General features: G+C 36.6%; 1 protein-coding gene across 1 annotated transcript in view; it reads left to right on the top strand.

Annotated features, from left to right (window-relative positions):
* Positions 1-237: 237 nt before the first annotated feature.
* Positions 238-15541, top strand: part of LOC149198947 (ankyrin repeat domain-containing protein 2A-like) — a 286873-nt gene continuing 271569 nt past the window's right edge. The window contains exon 1 of the mRNA XM_089402233.1: positions 238-395. Within this exon, the coding sequence (XP_089258359.1) occupies positions 383-395 (13 nt within the window). The 5' untranslated portion in view covers positions 238-382. The remainder of the gene's footprint in view (positions 396-15541) is intronic.

Raw genomic sequence — 15541 nt, 5'->3', positions numbered from 1 at the left:
AAACATCCACATGGTGACTCTCATCAAAATTCTTTGTCCTAAGTAAGAGGTCATGTTTTTCATAATCATAAACATCATCACTTATGAACACGGTACTCACTTCATATCCACAAATTTCATTTCAGTGGAGATAAGATGGGAATAGCCCAAGGGCTCATCGAACCAAATATTTGGTGATACATATGGAATCCACATTTCTTTTGACAACGCTTCTTTAACTTTATATTATCTCCAAATAAATATTATTTATCTGAAAAAGAAGCGCACAGAGCTGACAAATATATTCGTTGCTTAACTCAACCTCCCTCTCTTACCTCCACAGACACAGAGGGAGGCGATCAAACATCGTTTACGGAGGCATTTTCTGTACGTCTCCGCAGTCATGGCATCTCAAGGTATGTATTTCTCAATGGCGCTGCTGTTGCTGAGTTCAAATTTCGCATAGAAAGCTGAACATCATGTTTATACTTTTATTTTTATGAAAGCCTCAGGTTTAGAGAATTTGTTTTAAACTCAAAAATACCTATAGAAGCCACGGGTGACGATCCAAGTTCATTCAGTCCACCGGAACCCTACGCATTATTGATACAAGATATGGTGATGACTTTTGTTGAATCCGCACTTGTTTTATCCATTATTAGAAACGACCAAGGGTTTGAGCCCATTATTAGTTCAAGCACCAGGGACAAGTGCAGTTTCATTTTTTTTATTTTTTATTTGGGCTTTGTAGTATTGTTCTTTTTGATCTACTTGTGAATCCAAATCTTTCGATTCGAAAGGAGATGCTATAAATCAGCCGAGATCAAGTTGATGAGATTAGGACTTGGGAATGACTCCGCAAGACAGCCACTTGGGAGTGTCCCGGCAACTGTGAAAATTCGACACCAGATTTGGGAATATCTCAGCCAAAAACTTGGCATAGCATGGCAATTAATTCCGAATTACTCGGGAGTCATACGAGTGATGGTCAAGTTTTTGAATAAATGTTCTGCCAACTAATTAATTTCCAAGGTTCTATATCTGGGGTTTGAACTTGGGCCTGTCTGAACCACTCAACTACAGCCTTGTGGACTGAGTGATGGTCAAATTTGCCAAATCAGCCCTTTATAGTGACTGTCGAGTTAATCAGCCTTACTTCGAGAGTATGAGAACCTTGGTTGAGAGTCTATCGAGTTAAGCTGGTCTTACTCTTGTATCTAGTAGTCAGGACATTTTAAAAATCTGATGCATTCTTATAGTAGTTCTGAATGAGCCCCAGGGTGTAGACCAGTTGGTGACAGGGTATTTTGTTAATGCACTCATGTAAAGGTCACAGTTTCAAACCTCAACTTTCCCATGTTTGTGGAAGGGGTATATGTGAGCACCTAGAGGTTATAGTGGGTAACGGTCAGAATCAACCCTGTCTCATACGAGTATGAAACCAGCCTAATTGCTGGTTCTTCTAATCACAATAAAAAAAAATAAAAAGAAAAAATATAAAAAAGGCAGTTCTGAACGTACTTTTATAGCAATTACATTTATTTAAACTTGCCATTTTAGTAGCAGATGCCTTATCTGTTTTTTTGTGAGTTGTATCAACCCGTGCAAAGAGTTCCTTGAATGAACATGTTATGCTTCACCTTGTATCATGCTAATTGGTTTGAGGCATATGATGCAAATCCTTCTCGGCACTTATATGCACATCTGCTTTGTCAAATTAGTGGACAAGTTATTGTCAACATTCTTTTGCTTCACTCAACAATGCATATAGGGGAGTCAGCTGTATTTGCTAAGGGTTTCTGGTTTTCGATATCACAGAGCATTGGCTCCTTGTCCCATTCTAAGATTGCATCTGTGTTAGTTACATAAACACATTCCTAATTTAAAACGATTTGGGATTATATTTTTTGAATTTTCTATTCATTTAGCAACTTGGCACAGATGCAGTATGTTGGCTCGGAACTACTCCAACTAGCAAATTTTAGCTTCCCTTAGCTTCCCTCTATATAAGATATATGAGTTGGGAAATGATTATATTTATTCTTTTTTCTTTTTGAGATACCATTTTTGAACACTCTGGTTTTTGGTTTAGTGTATATATTTTTGAGCTTCTCTTAGAGTATATACGACTGCTGTATAATATGAAGCCAATTAAATTGTCTCAATCTTAAATGGTGTACTGTGAATTAGGATGATTATGCACCAGATATAAGACACCCCTTGGGATACCTCGAAACCTCCCACATTTTTTCTGAGTTTTATTGGGTTTTTTGGTGAGGAGTTTTGTCAAACATTTGGTGAGAACATGGCTGTAGGTGCATTTTTACAATTCGATTCAAATAATGCAAACAGAGTAGCAGGATACCGCCATGAATAAAGCCTTGACCCAGCAATATGTAATTTATATTAGGCCACGAAGAGTTACATACCACTGTACAATGTGTTTCAGCAATGAAAAGAGGAATAAAATAAAATACCAGTTGACTGTTGTCCAATTATATGGCTGTTACAATGCCCAGAATGTACCAGCAAGATTATATCTCTCCAACAGAGGCTACAACAGGTAATTCCCACGTACGACACTTTAACTCTGCCCACTAAGACAGGGAACACGGCCCTCTCATAATCAGCAAATCTGGTAATAATTCAGCGGTGTGGACTTCAATACATTAAGTGCTTTGGAATCTGGATGTGGTTCCAGCCATACAAAATTAAGAGAAATAGACTGTAACTCGCCCCCCTTTCATATAGAAATATCAGTCCATGTAAAGACTGAATTTACCAGCCTTTAAACTAACGGCAAATCGACCCCCTCTTTCATACTCTGCCTTCAGATTGACTGTAAATACCATGCGGTTCACTCAGCCAGCAAAATGGGTAGTTCGTGGTCGCTTCAGCAGTGGTAATCTCTGCACATTCAGTTGGCAAACTCAGTCACAAGCTCGTGGTCACTCCCAACAACTTGTCCAGCAGGAAAGAATAGACTCGGCCCTCTGAAATCACAGTACTTGACCCTCCTTTTTGTTATCAGCTCACTGCCAGCAAGGAAATATGGGCCTCTTTTCGACATAGTGCTCAGCCACACATGAAGAGATAATTCAAACCAGAAAATGGATGAACTCGGCTAGTGTTTGAGAAAGAATTCAACCCTCTTTCTACAGCACCCACGTCCTCAGTTTTATGGCTAACTTGTCCAGCAATAACAGAGGCAAACTCAGCCTCACATGAAGCTCAGATTGGGCAACTTAGACCAGCAAGAGAATAGGTACTTCGGCCCTCAAGAATGTCTCAGGTTTGGCGCTCCATCTCCAATAAACTCAGCCAGCAAATAGATATATAGAAAGCCCAATATTAGAAGATAAAATCAATTGATAACACTGTTACCTCACTCATCTTTGTCAAATGTTCTTCTCCACTGAAGCACAATGGCGAAATCCGAGTTATTTCGCTCCCAAACTAGCTAGGCTGTATGGTTTCATCGCTGAAACTAGCAACCGGACTTAGGGTTTCTAACTTTCTAGAAACCCTAGACTCTTTTCCAAGAGTTGTCCCAAAGATTATAATTTTCAAGTGACAAAATGCGAGAATGAGGAGAGACTCCTCATTTTCCCTTTTTTTATAAATCATTCGCCACTTTTGCCACCTTTTTACCCTTTTACTCCAATTAAATAATAAAAGCACTTTTCCCTTCCTAAATTTAATAAAGTGACTTTTATTAACTAGTTAAAGTCACTTTTAACCCCAGAAAATGCTTAATTCGCCTCCATGATCACACCAGCCATCCAAAGCCCCTTTTCATCATCTTGCCTTATAGATCTTTTCGCCCCGATCGGACACGATCGAAAGGACATGAATCTGACCGAATCGTGTCCGATTCATCCCATTCTGCCACGAGAGGGCAGGGGAACGAATCAAGTTTCGTAGGTCCACACCTTTCAACCTCTTCCTTGCATGCTGATGGCTCTTAGTGTCACAACAAGAATGTTGGAATTCCTAAGGGTCTCAACTTAATTATCAACTCGGGGTTTGTACAAACTTAAGAGGGGTCAATGGGCCTCAACACTGTATTTTATTGTTGACCCTGTTTTATTTATTGATTAATTTTCTTTGAATATATATATATATATATATATATATATATTTTTTTTTTTTTTACTTGTGTATAATTTTGTTTTATTTTATTTATTTTCCATTAATTATTACTATTTTATTTTATTTCCATCAATTATTTTTATTTATTTTATGATATTGTCTCGATTAGGGTCTTGACTCCTTTTTATAATTTTTGACTTCCCTTCTTGTTTGGAGTTTGACTTTGATTTTTTGATTCTTGCTAGTTATATTTTTCGATTATTCCCATTAATATAATTTTTAATAATATTTGGTTTTAATAAATTAATTTAAATATTATTTTTCAAAAACTATTCGTTTAATATAACCGTTAATAATATTTGTTTTTTTAATAAATTAATATATTAATATCATAATTTAAATACTATTGACTTTGATTTTTTTTTATTCTTGTTAGTTATATTTTTCGATTATTTCCCATTAATAATTTTTTTAATAATATTTGATTTTAATAAATTAATTTAAATATTATTTTTCAAAACCTACTCGTTTAATATAGTTGTTACTTAATAAATTAATATCATAATTAAAATATTATTGACTTTGATTTTTTGATTCTTGTTAGTTATATCTTTTGATTATTTCCCATTAATAGAATTTTTTTAATAATATTTGATTTTAATAAATTAATTTAAATATTATTTTTCAAAAACTAGCCGTTACTTAATAATATTTGTTTTTAATAAATTAATATCGTAATTTAAATATTATTTTTCAAAAATAGTCGTTACTTGAAATTATGGTCTCTACATTGTTCTCTATTTAAGCCTTTGCCATGGTCTGCCTCTTCATTTGGTCTTGATGATGGACCACACTGGTTGGTTCGAAATGCGTTGGCCAAAAATTTCTGTTATGTGATTTCTACCGAAAGACTTTTCTTAATTCATGAGATTTTTGCTAAAGAATAGTAAAAAAATCCTCATCTGCTGCATCGATTTTCCCACATTGGGTTTTTTCGGGAATGATTGTCCAAAAACAACTGTGTCATTGTGGTTATACATGTGCTAGTATTTTTCTTTGACCTGTTCATGTGGGGAGATTAAAATGAGCAACTCTGATTCAATCAATATGTGACCTCTTATTCACATGGTCTGCCCTTTAGCACTCTCGTTGACGTTTTGTATTCCTATGTAGCGATAGTTTGTGATGTAAAAATCATTCTAGAGTTAACTTTGTAAGGTGTATGTTATGTGATAGAAAAATATAGTTACATGTTTCATCTCTATTTTTTTTGGTTAAATAATATTGCATTATAAGTCCTTACTAGTAGGTGCATAAAGTGTAAGATTGAATTGGATGCATCCCATATCCAGATTATTTTCCTAGAGAATTGGCAAGCACCATGATTTGGTAATTAGGTGTCTCAGTAGATGGAAATGTCCATAGGATGGCCAATGGTTTAGTCTTTATAATTAGGGTAGTGATAGGTCCTAGAGTACAATTGATTCCAAATCAATTTTCTTAGTACCAGTGTTTGGCTCAAATGTACGACTAGTTCCCCGCTGGTATATTGTTCCAAATCAGTCTTACAAGTGAAGGGAGGAGCATCGACCTTTTTTATGAGAACCCACAGTTCGTTCTTGATATTCAGAGATGTCCATATTTGGCAACCTCCACCAACATGTTGGGCTTCTTTGTAACACTACCTTGAGTGGTGATTTTTACCATTCCTTATGTATTTTCATCACAAGATATTTGTGACTCTGGGAGTTTACATGTCTTCTTTTGGTAGTTATTTGGAAATTCAAAGTTTCCACACTAGATTTTTGTTGGAATATATTTGGCTTCAACTTTGTCATTTAGATCACACCGCTTTGTGGGGTGTTATATCTTTTTAGTAACTTGTTCGTTGGGAGAAGTTTAGTTGGTTTTGAGAATTCTTCTGATCCTATATGGATGTGGGTTTCATTAAATTGATATAGATCACATAGGTAGAATTTGTTTTTGTAATTTGAATTGCATGTGTTTGTCTCACTAGTTTCATCAAACCTCTACCACTTCTTGCTTTATAGCTCAAGAAGCTTAGCCTTTGCTTAATGCTTGTTTTGCATTGATGACACCAACACTTCTCTCTCCTAAAAGCATTGGAGGCTATCTATTTTTTCGTTGGGAGGAATGATAGGGATTCTAATCCTTAAAGTTTCCATATGCATTCATAATCTCCAATTGTTGTTTGCATTAGGAGATTGTCATTATTGATTTGGTGTGACAAATAATTTTTTATTACTTATTCTTATGACTAGTAAAGATCTTATCTACAACTAGATCTATTATTGTGTTTTAGTTGCTACTTCTTAGGATATAGGGAGTATATCTCCCATAGTTTGTTGAAGTATTTCTCCTCTTGTATAAGTTCCTGGTGTATGAATTTGACTCATGACTAGGATTTCCCACTTTGTCAGAGTTTCTTCTTATTATCGCTTTCTTACTATAGAAGTTTGCTTAAGTGGGATCTTCCCACATCAACCATGTTCGTATGAGATTCTCACATAAGCTTAATTCTCGACTTTCCTCCGAGAACACAAACTTCTTTAAATCTTAAGAACAAACCTCCATGAAGTATGTAGTCTTGACAATATATGGGACTTTTGCACTTATGCAAGCTCTATAGGGACTTTGTTCTTATTCGTATGTTTGGATTTGTTGCTCACAATTTCTTGTTCTTATACACAAACTAACTTAACTTTTAAATTTTTATCCAATAAGGGCATCAAAGGTCTTAGGAGAAACTTAGCAATGTGGTTTGGTCTACCCTTGTACTTTTTCCAGTGTGAACACATTAGCCTATTAGTACTTTATTCTTCTATCCTTCATTGAGGCCTTTTTGCTTAATATCAGAGTATTAGTACTTTATTGTTCTAATCCTTCATGGAGGCCTTTCTCCATCAGTTTCATTTTTAAATTGGACTTTTGGAGTTGTAACTTAAAGTCCATGTGGTACACGTGTTAAAATTGGAAACTAGGGCCAAATTCCATGTGTGTCATCTTATTAATGGAAGCTGATATTTTTCTTGGATCCCTCTCATCGAGAGGTGTAGGATTGATATAAAGATCATCCGATTCCGACAAGTATTCGTGGAGATATGAATTTATTTGTGTTATGGGACAATTCATCAAGGTCGGCCAGCAACCAAATAAACCCCACTTGTGCCCAACGTTTTAGTATAAATAGAGGTGGCCTTCAAGCCATTTTTAACACACTTGGGATCTCTTTCTCTCTACTTGTCTTTGGGTTTTAGTAGGAGGAGAGATCTTAAGGGATAACGCTGCCCTAATCTAGATGGCAGAAGCCGGAACTGTCGGGAACTGCAGGGAACAGCTGGAACTACTAGAACTGTCGGGAACAGCCGGAACTGCTAGAATTGCCGGGAACATCCAGATCTGTCAGGAACTGGCGGAACAGTCGGAATTGCCGGAACAGTCGGAACTGCTGGAACTGCGGGAACTGCCGGGAACAACCGGAACTGCTGTAACTGCCGGGAACTGTCGGGAACAACCAGAACTGTCGGAATTGCCGGGAACAGCCAGAACTGCCGGAACTGCCGGGAACAGTCGGTACAGTCGGAGCATTTGTCTCCGAAGGAGAGCAGCATGCAAAGGACAACGAACGAACATTGAGATAATTGTATGGTACTTAGCAGCAAATACACCAAGGATGCAATGTTACAGCTAGCATGCAAGGGACAACTAGCATGCAACAACAAGCATGCTAGGGACAACAAGCAAGCAAGGAACAAAAAGCAAGCAATGTGCAACCAACACATAGGTTAGTATGGCAAACATGGTGCAACAATGGCACATAATGCAGTATAGTGATGGGTACAGTCATGATTAATGAAGCGTGATGAGATGCAGCATAGTGATGATGGGTGCATCATGGTGCAGCGCGGCGAGGTGCAGTACGATGACGAAATGCAACACAACGATAGGTGAAGGAGTCACCTTGGAGAATCAGTAGAAGCAGTATGTCTTCAACTGATCTCATGTATCATCTTCTTAGAGATGATCTATTCTCTTATCTAGATAATTCAAAATGTTGACTTCTGTTGTAAACGTACTATCTCTCTCTCTCTCTATTGAACTATTGAAAAACATATAAGAAGAATTGATCAAGGGTTTCCCTACATTGGGGTTTGTCCCTGGCTAGCGCCACATCTTGTGTCCTCTTGTCTTGTCTTGTCTTCTGCGATTTGTGTTTATGTTCTATCTGCAATTTACTCTAATGCTGATGTGATATTGAGCTAACTATGAAAATTGAAATAAATTGCTCTAAGCATAGAACATACCTAAAATTAACATGGTATCAGAGCTGAGGTGAAGACAATGCCCAAGCAAGAGTGAAAGAGCAATCACCGAAGATAGTTGGGAAAGGACAAAAGGATCAGTGGATTCCTCATCCCTCTTCAAATTCACCGAGGGTGAAGTCAAAGCAGAGAATATTATCAAAATGGCGCAGCGGAAGTTTCTGATGGCCTACCTAAAGATCACTTCATTGGGAAGTCCGGATCTAAGGGTGGAAGGAAAGGCAGATGCCTTGGTTGCAATAAGTTCGACCATTATGCGAAGGAGTGTCCGAATGGCAGAGACAATTCTCTTGATGAAGATAACAATCATTCTAGGGACAACTTCAATGATCAAAGGAATGACATGTAATGCAGGCCATCAAGGAAATGGTCGACTCTTCAAAGAAAGTAAGGAACCCCAGGTATGAAGAATCAAATGTTGTTTTTGATAAAGATAAAGAAGCGTTTGGTAGGGTTTATGAGCAAGACCCTTATTTTAGATAATGTCATAGGAATGAAACCCTAGGCATATGTTTGTCCATCTAATAAAATATGTTAGATGTTTGAATGTGTTTGTGTCATTGGGTTTGACTAACTTATGTTATTATGATATGCTTGTGCATGATGATGGAATACTAGATATATGTGTTGACCTAATTGTTACGGTCATAAGTCCTAGGCTTTGGAACTAAACCTAGTCGAACTTTGATACTCTGGGATGATAATATTTGTGAATTTTAGGGTTTTGTAACTAAATCTTAGAAGAAGCTCAAGTCTCTAATATATGATGACATTGTTTCAAATGTGACAATCTGAGATTTATGAAAGATTGTTGAAATCTGAAATTGAGCTGTGATTGGTTTTTATTGTTGAAGCTTAATGGCTCATGTTTGAAATCTAGGGTTTGCACAAAAACCTTGTAGGAAGTCTAACATGTGAATTCTGAAAGTTGTTAGATGCTTTGTTGAAATTATACTTGTTTGAATTGATTTGAGGGTTTGCTATATGTTATAAAAGAGTTTGTCATATCTCTGAAAGAAATATTGAAGCCCTTGATATAATGAGATTGATAACTTGATTGAGTTGTTGATGTGATTTAGGGTTTGTAACAAAACCTAGGCAAGAAGTTGAAGTATAGAAGTAAGTCTCTTGTTGATTATGTTTATAAAGTCTAATGCTTCCATTATTGTATGATTTTGATATGGTTAACTTCATGCTTCTATAGATTTGTGTGTACTTGCTATCTAAGTCGTGCAGGTACATAATCTTCAAGATGGTGAAGATGTTTGCAAGTAAAGTTGTTATGAATATAATTCATAAGAATTGACATAAATAAAATTAATGTAAATATTAAATAGGTTAAATAGTCATGAAATGTGAAAAGGCATGTCTAAAAGACATGCCCATTCACGAAAGGTCACCCGCTGAGGTATAAAAGCAGGGCCTCATTGTAACATTCAAATCATCTTATATCATCTTATACAATTATATATATAATAAATTATTATTATTAAATACTTGTGTGTATTTTTACATTTTAGCCTACAAGCTATCAGTTTTTTGCTTCAGCCATAGTTTTTATGCTACAGTGGTATTAGAGCCATGGCACATGACATAATCATGCAGGCCTTTGAATGCAGTTCAACGCACAATATGCCATTCCATTCACATCTTGAATCCATGGAGAATTTTAATAAAATTCAAGAAGTATTTCAGTGTTTAGAAAACTCATGTGCAGAAATTAAAGCATGTCAAAGGAAAATCGATAATAAGGAAGATGTACAATATCATGTCAACGAAGAAGAAGTGGTCAATGAAAGTCTACCATTAGTGGCTCTTGAGAAAAAGCAGGGTTTTGAAGATATAGAATCTATAAAAGAGGATGATTTCGATGAAGCTGATATAGATCAAGATAAGGATCCAAATGAAGGTGGTGATATGAATATGGAAAATTTTGAAGAAGACATAGATTGTGATAAGAATGAAGATGATGTTAAAGATTATAATGGTAAAGATAATTGTAATGATGCTTTTCAGTAGCAACCAGCAAGGTCACCTTTAGTAAGAAGGTCAATGTTTCCAATTTCACAAAAAAGACCTCTACAAACTATGAATTTTAAAAGTGCAATTAAAAAGTTTCACCCTCCAAGAAGTTCATGTCAACCATTAAATTGGAAGAAGATTTTTAATTTTGATCTTTCATTACCTCAAGACCTGGGTGATCACAAGCACAACAGGGGTTACACCTTCATGGAAAATATAACAAATGGTTCTGCTACACTAAGTGATTTGCAACCACAGTTTCCAGACATTAAGGGTTTTTTAGTAGGTGTAAGACTAACACTCCTAAGTACCGATGATGTAGAGTATGATAGAGATCCATTTGAGGGTTTAATTGGGATGATAATGGAAACTGGAAATGAGGCAGTCAATCCCGAGTTTCTTTTTAGTGCAATTTGTGCCAAGGTTCGACAGTTTAGGGGATTGAGGCAGCAGGACAACCATGAGTTTCTCAGATGTTTACTTGACAACTTGCACACTGAAGAATTAGTGAGTTTAAGCAACTCAAAGTCCACTAATTGTGGAGATGGAGAGGCTGTTGAGGGCAACAACGATGAATGTTCGAACCAGAGGAATAATGCAACTTTGGTGGATCGTGTGTTTCAAGGTCAGCTGTGTAGCACAATTTACTGTTCAAAATGTGGTTACCGTTCGGTGACATACGAGCCATTTTATGATTTGTCATTGTCACTTCCAAGAAAACCAGAGCCCATGAATGCCTCATTGCCTAGCCAAAATGACCCATCATCTTCCAAAATCCAATTGAAGAATGATGAGGCCACTACTTCTAAATCTGTTTTTGGTTTGCTTGGTGGTCGTGTGTTTTCCCTTCCTTACAAAAAAAGGGATTTTGTTGCTGGTGACGAGGTTGAGGTAACACAAACGTCTTCAGAATTGAACACTGACAATGAATTAGAAGTCAGTTCCTCATCAATTGGAGACCTTTATTCACATGATGATATTTGGCATCTTTTTGATAATGATGAAAAAGCAGCAGCAGAAAGCTCTGTAGTTCGTATGGTGGAAACGAAGGAAATAATTTGTTTAAGGTTATGCCTGTAACTACTAAAACCCTGGAAGATATGAAGCCTGCAATTATTCCAATTTCTGTTGAAGGCTGCTTGGTGGAGTTCATGAGGCCAGAAACCCTAAGTGGAGAGAATGGATGGAGATGTCCAAATTGTGCTTCTAAGCTTGTTAATGGGTCTGACAATCTGGAAAATGCGACAGTAAAGGCAGAGCAAGGCATGGGATTTAATGGCAGGTTGAATGCAGAATCAGTACATGATTCATCTGCAGAGGGGGTTTCATGCAGTGATGCAGAGGGTCATTCCAATAAAAATGATTTAAGAATTTTTGGGGCTGAAGAGAAGGTCGCTGCATTGTTGGCTGATGACTATTTCCAAGACATGGGTGGGGTCATCAAAGATCACAACATAGGGTTTTCATCATTTGGATCCGTAATGGATTTCATCTACACAGGTGAACTGGGCTTAGACGTCAGACACCTTGAGTATTACGACATTCTCATAGTCGCCGACTTCTATGGCATCCCTTCTTTGAAGCAAGAGTGTGAATTGTTCACTGCTCATCATCACGTCGTCGCAGAGATGGTTGCAGATATATATGTGGGGTTGCGGAGGCGTTTAACTCGAAGTTGTTATCTGCATCCTCTTCATTCTGGAGTATCATGGCCAGCCGACGACCGTTCCACCGTGTAAAGAACTTATGTTCACCTTCTGTCAGAACGTCGTGCCCTCTGGTTGAATGGTCAAAGGGTGTGAGATCGATACATTGTGTCGATACACCATGGTTAAACTACGTGCATTGTTCATGTGGAAGTCTGTCGGGCAGACGGGTTGTAAACCTGCGACATAGTTTTGACGGAATTGGGGTCATGGGTAGCTATTTAAGTGGGCCTTCACAAGTTTTTCAAAACTGGTCAAACAAGGTTTCGATTCAACGCAACGCTATAATCACTTCGTTATAAATTAATTATATAATTAAATTAATTAAATTATTATATTAAATTAATTTAATTATTATTTAAAAAAATTAATAATAATATTATTATTATATATTTTTTTAATAATAATAATATTATTATTATATATTTTTTTAATAATAATAATATTATTATTATTCATATATATATATATTAGAGTTAAAAAAATAAATTAGAGTTATAAAAAAAGGGTTGGAGTTAAAAAAAGAAAAAAAAGAAAAAAAGAAAAAAAAAGAAGGGCTAGAGTTAAAAAAAATAAAATAAAAAAAATCAGGGGATATTATTAATGAGCTACATGACAAAACGATGCCCAGATTATATACAGATACTAAGCGAAGAAAATCGACAGTATTAAAGCTTTGAGGACAAAGCTTCCGAAGTAAAGGGCTATGTTATGAATATAATTCATAACAATTGTCATAAATAAAATTAATGTAAATATTAAATAGGTTAAATAGTCATTAAATTAAGTGAAAAGGCATGTCTAAAAGACATGCCCATTCACAAAAGATCACCTGTTGAGGTATAAAATTATTATTATTAAATACCTGTGTGTATTTTTACATTTTAGCCTACAAGCTATCAGTTTTCTTGCTTCAGCCATAGTTTTTATGTCACAAAAATTGATATGATAAGCATGATGAAGGAAATGACTTGAATGATGATGATCAATATGACTTTGATAAGAAGAATGGAAGCCTTGAAAGATTCTCCAATATCATAAGAAGTTGATCTCCTTAAGTTATGAGTCTGGATAGAAGAAATATCCCTAGTTAAGAGGGAGGGCATATCATAGTCTTGATGGATACCTTGAAAGAAGTAATTAGAGAATGCATTTTGAGATGCTGCTAAAAGAAGGAAAGCAGGATCTGATTGTCGAATATGCTGTTGCATGTGAAGAAGGAAAGAAAGTCATATGGTTGAGTAATTTTGTGTCAAGATTCGTTTGAAAGTCTCTAAGTCCTACTGCGAGAAGCATCATCAGGTTGTCTGCAAAACCGTGAAGGTTTGTGTTTACTTATGTACATGTGAAAAGTTTGTCACTGATTGGGGTTGTGTTTGTAGAGGTAAATCTCTCGGAGGTTTGATAACATGTTTTACATGATGGTTACCAATTAGTTTGATCGGGAGAGATTTGTTACCGATCTATTTGATCAGGTTGGATTTTCTACCAATTGAAATAATTGGGAGTGTGGAGGCTTTGTGGGTAAGACACATTGCTTGGGAAGACATTTGGTCGACACTTTGTGTTGATGTATGTTTCCCGAAGTAGGGAGGGCGGCGTTGGTGATAGAGCTCTGACCTCGGATACGCACTTGGATCCCTGAGATGATGGTTAGAAAGTAATCCTAATGGTACCTAGAGACGCTGAAAGCTTTAGTCCATCTTAGTCCCATTCAGATAGATTGCCCTGGTCAGGAATCTAGTCTGTGGCATTGCAAGTGCCTAAACTGTGGGAGGACCTTGGATAGATTGCCTGGTCAGGAATCTAGTCCATGGCATTGCGGTGCCTAAACTCTTCATAGTTCATATAGTTTGAGATCTTCCTTGTACTTGTTATGAATACCTCCCTAGTTAAGAGGAAGTGTTGAAGAATGTAACTAGGTTCGGTCTTCATAAATGTATTTGAGTCATTATATAATGCTCTGAAGAAAAAGAATGAAATTTTATTACTATTCTTATTATGACTTATTAAAGCATGGGTTTCATGCTTGGGTCATCATGTTTTAGGTCAAAGTCCCCATTGAGGACTTCTAGGATTTATGTTGAGTAATTAGAGTCATTGTACATTTAATAAGACCCTTCTCGGGCTCTTGAATCATGTAAAAAAATTATTTTTATGTCAAAAATGAATTTTGTCACCTCCACACCAAGTCGGCCTCAAGAAGGGTAATTCGACCTCACTAGAAGCCTATATATTGAAGCAGTTTGAGTCATCTGGAGGATAATCACTCACACAAGTTCGATCTCCTAGAAGAAGCCGTGACAAAGTGCGAAGTTGCAGTGGAAGAAGGAGAATTGCAGGATCAAAGGTTTTGGGTGATCTCTCTCTCTCAAACGTGTGATTTTCTGGGCTATGACATCAAGGTCGAAGTTCTATTACGACATCAAGAAATTCTGTTACAACATCAAGAAGTTTTGTTACAACATCAATTTTGAAGTATGTCATCAAGGTTGAAGTTGTTGCATTAAGATCAAAGTTGCTAGGTCGAATATACTACTACATCAAAGTGCTGCTGTTGCTACTGTTGCATCTAGGTCGAAGATAGTACTGGAAAGTGATCATCTGCTGAAAAAGGAATGGGCTGACTTGGTGTGGAGGTTTGTGTCTAAGTCAAGGGTCTTGGATTATCTTAGAAAAAACTATTGAAGGAAGAGTTGTTGACTGGGTTTTCCCCAAGATTGTGGTTTTGCCTTGGCTCTCTGCCTACATCTGGTGTCCTTGATCTTGGTGCTATTGTTTTGGTAATTGCTTGATGAACTAAGATAAAAGAAGAACATAAGAAAGTTAATGAGAACACAAGAATCTCACAAGTAATTATCAAGTATAAGAAAATCTTTTTGCGTTTATGATTTTATAACATGAAAGACCTATGGATTTGTCGGGGAGATTGATCTTGATAGAGAGAGAGAGACTTGTACTTCTGATGTCTCCCTTGGGATGTGGTTGAGAGACCTATGGATTGGTCGAGGAGATTGATCTTGAGAGAGAATGAAAAGTACCTCCCTACGAAGAGGGAGTGTTGAAAATTTGGTAGCTATGGCTAGTGTTTTCGTTGGCAAATTGATGGAGAAAATTCATATTTTGATGTTTGACCAAATTGGCCTAAAGTGCACATGTGAAAAAGGCACCTCCTAAGACACATAAATAAGAGCTTGTTGGACTTCATTTTGCATCCATCCGCATCACATCATTCGATTTGAAATAGCAAGGAGACATCCAAGTGTGTGAATAAGTCAAAGGAGAATCGGCTTCGCATGGACTAGCCTTCTAATTTTTTGTTTGACTAGCGTTGACTTGGAGAGCTTGCTTTTGTTTGACTGAGCTCTTTGACTATTTGGAGGTTGAATATTCCAGGGA

Source organism: Pinus tabuliformis, chromosome 2_1 (genome assembly GCF_031772625.1).
Source record: "Pinus tabuliformis cultivar Carrire ecotype Pingquan chromosome 2_1, CPIR1, whole genome shotgun sequence".
In the NCBI taxonomy this organism is placed as follows: domain Eukaryota; kingdom Viridiplantae; phylum Streptophyta; class Pinopsida; order Pinales; family Pinaceae; genus Pinus; species Pinus tabuliformis.
Note: the sequence above shows the minus strand (reverse complement) of the source record. Positions and strands in the feature narration are given on the sequence as shown.